This window comes from Elephantulus edwardii, unplaced genomic scaffold (genome assembly GCF_000299155.1).
Source record: "Elephantulus edwardii isolate Elephantulus edwardi_28Jun2011 unplaced genomic scaffold, EleEdw1.0 scaffold00226, whole genome shotgun sequence".
Taxonomy (NCBI): domain Eukaryota; kingdom Metazoa; phylum Chordata; class Mammalia; order Macroscelidea; family Macroscelididae; genus Elephantulus; species Elephantulus edwardii.
In genome coordinates this window covers 4,417,208-4,424,078 of record NW_006399976.1, presented here as the reverse complement: position 1 = coordinate 4,424,078, position 6,871 = coordinate 4,417,208, and the positions used below count along the sequence as shown (strand labels likewise).

The 6,871-nt window shown below is 37.2% G+C and overlaps 1 protein-coding gene across 1 annotated transcript in view; it reads left to right on the top strand.

Annotated features, from left to right (window-relative positions):
- Positions 1-1,753: 1,753 nt before the first annotated feature.
- LOC102845651 (olfactory receptor 7A17-like) overlaps positions 1,754-6,871 on the top strand; it is a 215,957-nt gene continuing 210,839 nt past the window's right edge. Inside the window, exon 1 of the mRNA XM_006898354.1 lies at positions 1,754-2,209. Coding sequence (XP_006898416.1) covers positions 1,754-2,209 — 456 coding nt within the window. The remainder of the gene's footprint in view (positions 2,210-6,871) is intronic.

The window sequence follows — 6,871 nt, the reverse complement described above, 5'->3', positions numbered from 1 at the left end:
TGCGTCGCCCTCCTCCTTTGGCGTCTCTGTGTGTCGGATTCACTTAAATATATTTGTAGTTTTGGTCTTGTTTTCACAAATTCCTTAAATTCCTTCATCCTGCAAAGAATTTAATTTCCCCTTCTAATTTGATAGAGAACTTTTTCTGGATATAGGATCCTTGGCTGGCAATTGTTATCTTTCAACTTTCTGTATACGGCATCCCATTGCTTTCTAGCTCACATGGTTTCTACTGAGAAAACAGAACTTAATCTAATTTTTTCTCGTTTGTAGGTGACTGTTTTTCTCATGCTGCTTTTAGAACTCTATCCTTACATTTTAATATGGAGAACTTGATTATGATATATCTTCGTGTTTTTCATTTTAGGTCTAGTCTATTATGTGTTCTCCATGCCTCTTCAATGTGGATTTCCCCATTCTTCAGAATACCTGGGAAGTGTTCTTCTAGGACATCTTCCACAATCTTCGCAGTGATTTCCTGGTAACTCCTGTGTTCTGGAATTACAATCATATATATGTTATTTCATTTGATGTCATCCCACTTAATTCTAATATTTCTTCATTTTCTTTATGTCTCATCTGTGATTTTTCTTCAAGTATATTTCTAGTGTGGTTCTTGTCTTCCAGCTCACTGACTCTTTGTTCCATTTCTACTTTTTGGTCCTACCAGCATGTTGGACACTTCTGTCATTTCATTCTTAATATTATGTATTGTATTTTCATGCTTTTTTTCTGTTATTTCCAGTATTGTGTTAGCTGTACCCTGTCTTGAGATAATTTTTTAATTTCTTGTACTTCTTTGTCTATTCTATCAACTTTTACTTTTATATTTTGTATTTTAATTCATATCTGTTCAAGTTCCTCCTCATGCATGCTTTTCTTCTAGACTATTGTGTCTGAAGTATTTGCTCTCTTATTGACTTCCATTGATTCTTCTCTCATTTGCATCTTTTTCTGTAGCTGATCAAATATCTCGACAACAGCATATTTTTTTCTGGTTCTCTCTATCCAGGGTATTTATTGGGTCTGCTTTTTTAGGAGAAGGATTATTTTGTTTTTTTCATAATGGCTGATGTGAATTGCTTCTTTCTTGACATTTTCTTAGTAGATATTGGCCTCTTATAACCATAAAATTACCCAGTGTACAGTAATATTTTGGGAAGCACCTATAAATCTGTGCTCCCTTCTTGACCGAAGACCTGCAAGGCCAAGGGCCTGAAGGCAGTTCCCCCCCTCCCCACCCCTGCCAAATACATAAATGACAAAGGAGGAAGCCTATTGTTTCTGGAAGTGACTTTTTAACTCTGTCAAAGTGCCTAGGACCTCTCCGTCGCTTGAATTATGGGATCGCGATTGGTGAAACTAGACAGTAGTTTTTTTTCTCCAAATAACTGTGGGAACAGCCCAGGCAGTGCAGTCCTGCTTCCTGCTGCACAGTCCCGCTTCCTTCTTTATTATTATTATTATTTAGTGAACAGAACAAAGAGTCAAGAAATTACTAGAAAAATATATTGCTTTATGGAAAATTTGGTATCAGAGGTATTGAATTAATTCATTTTCAGTATTAAGGAGAAGACAGAATACTTGAGAGTTCATGAAATTCCCAGCGAAAGGCTCCAGATTTTAGATATTATGTAAAAATAAATCAATGAAATATGTTTCATATTTAATCAGCTGCCTGTTGGGTGGTTATTCAGTGCTATGGCTTAATTTTTATTGATCCTCTTTCTTTTCCAATAGTTTCAGCAACTACATGGAATCAGAGAACCAAACACATGTTCCAGAATTCATCCTTTTGGGGCTTTCAGAAGAGGAAGACCTGCAGCCCCTCCTCTTTGGAGTGTTCCTGTCCATGTACCTGGTCACCTTCACTGGGAACCTGCTTATCATCCTGGCCATCATCACGGACTCCCACCTCCATACACCCATGTACTTCTTTCTCTCCAACCTTTCTTTTTCAGACATCTGTTTTACATCTGCAACTGTCCCAAACATGCTTCTGAATATCCAGATCCATAACAAAGTTATTACTTATGAAGGTTGTATCACTCAGATCTATTTTTTTGTACTTTTTGGAGCCTTAGACACTTTCCTGTTGACAGTGATGGCGTATGACCGCTTTGTGGCCATCTGTCATCCACTACACTACACAGTCATCATGAACCCTAAGGTCTGTGGCCTCCTACTTCTGGTATCCTGGTTATTGAGTGTAACAGATTCTCTATTAAACAGCTTAATGGTTTTGAGATTGTCTTTTTGTAGAGAGTTGGAAATTCCCCACTTTTTCTGTGAACTTAATCAGGTAATCCAACTTGCTTGCTCAAACACTTACCTCAATGGCTTAGTGTTGTATATTGCGGTAGGATTTTTCAATATTATTCCAGTTACTGGGATACTTTACTCTTACACTAAGATAGTCTTCTCCATTTTGAGAATTTCCTCAGCTGGTGGCAAGTATAAAGCCTTTTCCACATGTGGATCTCACCTCTCAGTAGTTTCCTTATTTTATGGTACAGGTTTTGGGGTTTATCTCAGTTCTACTACTTCCCAAAACTCTAGGGCCAGTGCAATAGCTTCAGTGATGTACACTGTCATCACACCCATGCTGAATCCTTTCATCTACAGTCTCAGAAACAAGGACATAAAACAGGCTGTAAGAAAACTTTTGTGTTGAGAGAAGTTCCCTACATCATAGCATCATTCCCACCCCGCCTTCAGGACTAGAGTTACCCATGAAAAACTCCAAACTGTGAAGATCAAACTCATGTCACTTTCATAAATTTATAAATATCTATTGTTTCTAGATTTAATTTCTTTGACTTCTTTCATTATAAAGAATAGCTTATTCTGTGCCTTGGCAACAGTATTATTGTTGTTCTCAAATGAAAATATTTGATGTATTGATTTATAGATTTGTTCTTTGTAAAGTCTGTTTATATTTATCACTATTGACATGAGATATTTGACCTCTCTAGTTTTGTTTTTGTTTATAATGTTCGTGTTTATTCAATCATCCATGTACATTTTATATTATAGTTTTAATTACAACTCATCAATGCCATTTATTACAATATCTCATCAGAACTTGCTGTATTCTTCCTTTACCTTTATCTTACCATTCACCCACTATTTTCTGCTCCCATTTTCATCCACTTCCATCCATATCAACCTGCCATGTTCATTTCTGTGTGTAAACCTTTATTTACCTTTTAAAAAAATTAAAGTCATTTAGGCATATCCCATTACATATCGTGAGTTGTAATACACACAATGTCTGATCATCCACTCATTTCACAATGACTTTCCCTTCACTTCTTCATTATCTGTCTGTTCATTTCTTACTCGATTCCTCAACCCCCCAAATCATCTTATTTTTGTAACAGTGCTCTTACAGAGCATTTTGCCTTTTATGACTGAGTTCTTTCACTCAGCATAATGTCCTCTAGACTCACCCATTTACATAGTGTTCTCTAAGTTCCTCACGATTTTTCAATGTTGCATAATGCTTTGTTGTGTAAATGTACCAGAGCTTCTCTATTCATTAATTTGTTCATGAGTACTTGGTGCTGCAATAAACATGGATGTTCATTTATCTGTTCATATCACAGACCTTATTTCTTTGGGGTATATTCATAATACTGGAATAACTGGATAATATGCTACTTCTATAAACACAAGTTATGTTAAGTATTTATTGATTTCTTTTTTAGGAAAACAAGTGAGAACGTATTATTAAGGTAACACAAAGGAGACATGTTTGGTGAAACACAGATGCGCCATGCAGAATAGTTAAAAAGAAAAGAAATGAAGAGAAACATTCCTGGAAATTTGGGGGTGGACCCAAACCTGATGGCATGCTGCCAGGGAAAGAGAGAGTGAGCTTTAGGTGCGTCCTGCTATTTATTAGCTCCCAGTCTCATGAGCCTGGCCCCACCTAAGGACCTGTGGTTTTGGATCCCCTGCATCCCTAAGGAGGGAGCTTCTTCACTTTCCTGCATCTGTTTTTTTCTTTCCTTCTTATTTCCTCCGAGAAACCTTGCTTTTACTCCTCTCCTATGGGAACAGGCGAGAGAGAAAGAGAAAGAGACAGGGACTAACCAAGTAGCAATTCTATCCCTCAACATTCTGATCCTTCAGGGTATTGGACAGTGAGATATTTCTGGCGACTTCCTGCTGACACTGGGTGTAGGCCTGCCTATTGGTTCAGTCAAGCTTTCCTTCTCAGTCCCTAAAGGGACTCCTGCCTGCTCAAGACATAGAATAGGCTGATAACGGTTCATGATCATTATCTTGTTCTGAACTTGTTGAAACCAGAGGAAATTAAATTCACAATTAAGTTTCAAATACATGATCTAAAAATTAGTAATAGTACTATAATAATTAATGGTCCTGGAAGACGAACAATCCAGATCATAGATGGAAGCCAATCTTTAACTTCTTCCTAGATATTTCCAGTTATTTGTCAGAGGCTTCCCTTAGGAGCTCTGCTGTTTCTAATAAAGACTGTGCATAGACCTCTACTAATTCGGAGATGTTTATGGAAAACCAACAAATCTCATCTGCCAGGGCATATGCAACACCCTTTTCTGTTAACAGAAAGTCTAGTGCTATGTGGTGATCCATTACTTGATGAGCCAGAGAAGGGATATTTGCAATGTTTCCAATGTCTATTCTGTGTCTTCAGTTATATTTTCCACCACAATTAACACATTCATTATAGTCTGCATGCCATAAATTACATCTGCTGCAGTTCTGCTAACACAGTGACTAATAAAGTAGTTTCTACTGTTAATAGAGGTAAATATCTCCTTTGAGCTTCCTTCACCAGGAATTATATATGAAGAGGTCCCAAGGGCTAGAACTCTATACAACTGGAATTGGCTTTTCTGGAGTCATTTCTCTTAGTGTGCTTTCCAAGTGCAGCTGGGCCAGGTTTAAACATGTCACAAACAATGCAGGTGTGCGTTACTTCCTTGAACTTCCACATAACCAACAATACCTTGCAGGTCCAGTAAGTTTACCATTCTTCCCACTTGCCGGTTTTATTGAGCCCTAAGTCAAGATTCCTTAAGGCTCACCTTTCTATTCATTGCTTAGGATATGATATCCAGGTTATGCATCTAGGGGAGGTCAATCACTGCTTTCTTACATTCTTTTTATAAAGGCTGTCATATGCTGTCTATACTTTTCACAGCTACTCTGATGCTTGGAAACAGGAGAGAAAGCTTTAACCTCTACTCAAATGCCCCATTGCCTACGTTTTATACCCCACTTCTAATACAGGGTATATCTAGAGAAGTTAGATCTTTGAGTTCAATTGCATTTGACCCTTCTTTACCTGAAGAACTGATAAAGTTTCTTGCCTATAGTCTAACAGCATTTGATGCACCTTCTCTAAAAGGCATGCTTTAAAAGACAACTCCAACTTATAACAGGCCAATTGGCAATGGGTTATTTATGTTGGACTGAGTTCGCTCTCACAACTTAGTTAGGATCCTTTTCTTATAGCTTGATCCATTTTCCTTACTAAAGACCATGCAGAACATTTTACCGTTCATCTTTCCAACAAAATTTACTTCCTTTTTACACTTTTACAACTTTCACAACCATCACAACTTTTCTTAGCTTTCAAATTCTGACAAAGCCCTATTACTTTAATACAAAACCACTCTCTTTTCCTTCCAAAAGGAATTAATACCACTCTAATTCTTTGAGGGAAGAACTTGAAATTGATTTTTTTATTATGAATGCAACATTGTTCTTCTGTTTTTCATTTCCAGCATGGTATACCATATGATTATCTGATTCAATGTGGCCAAAACTGTTCCACTTCATGTCACTAAAGCTTAGTATGTTAATTTTTATGTGTTCCATTTTAGTTTTTACAATTTCCAGTTTTCCAACATTTAATGTCATTCTGTGTCTCAATTATTAAACAATGTTTCTCATAGTTTTTCCTCATTTCACCTGACTTCCAATCTAGGCTCTTCCATTACACTACTATAACTATCCACTTTCCTATAGTGTTTGTAGGGTTTTCAGAGTCCTGTTATTTAAAAAGATGGTGGCAAATCCTGCTTCTTGGTCTGTTTTAATCTGGGTACTCTACTAAAGCCTGTCCACCATATGGGTTACCATTAAGGCATTTGACACAAAAGTGGCATAGCTTTTAGTATCACTGCCACCCACAAGTTATCTCAGTACAGCAAGCTCACAGACAAGTATTTTACCAACTAGGACAATATTCTCCCCAAACACAACAAATTGTCAATTTAGTTTGTAACCTAATAGCAAATCAGTCTTCACAACAGGTTGCAAGGCCTGCAGCTTCAGGCCAAATCAACTTTTTTTCCCTTAACTTTTTTTATAATTTATTATTAATTTCAATGAAAATTTACAGAGACTTTGGATTTCCATTCATTCATTGTTGCACTTTTCCCTGTTCCCAACCCTCCCCCCCCAGTACACTACCCTATTGGAAAAGTAAAAGAAAAATTCTTTCATTGTTTTACAACCCCTCCTGCCCCAGGTCCACTCCACTATACAGACCTCGCTCTGGACTCCTGTCATGACAAAAATACCTAATCACATATTCTCTTAAACAGTTTTCTCCCTCATCTATTTCAATGCAGTATAAATTATTGAACCCATCTTTCTCAGTCTCCCCCCAATCCCGATGTCAGTCCTGTTTTACAACAATGGCACCATGCAGTATTTGTCCTTTTGTGACTGAGATACTTCACTCAGCATAATGTCCTCCAGGGTCTTCCATTTTGAATACTATTGCATGAATTTCTTGTTTTTCAATGCAATGTAGTATTCCATTGTCTGATTATACCACAGCTTCTCTATCTATTCGTTTGTTGATGGG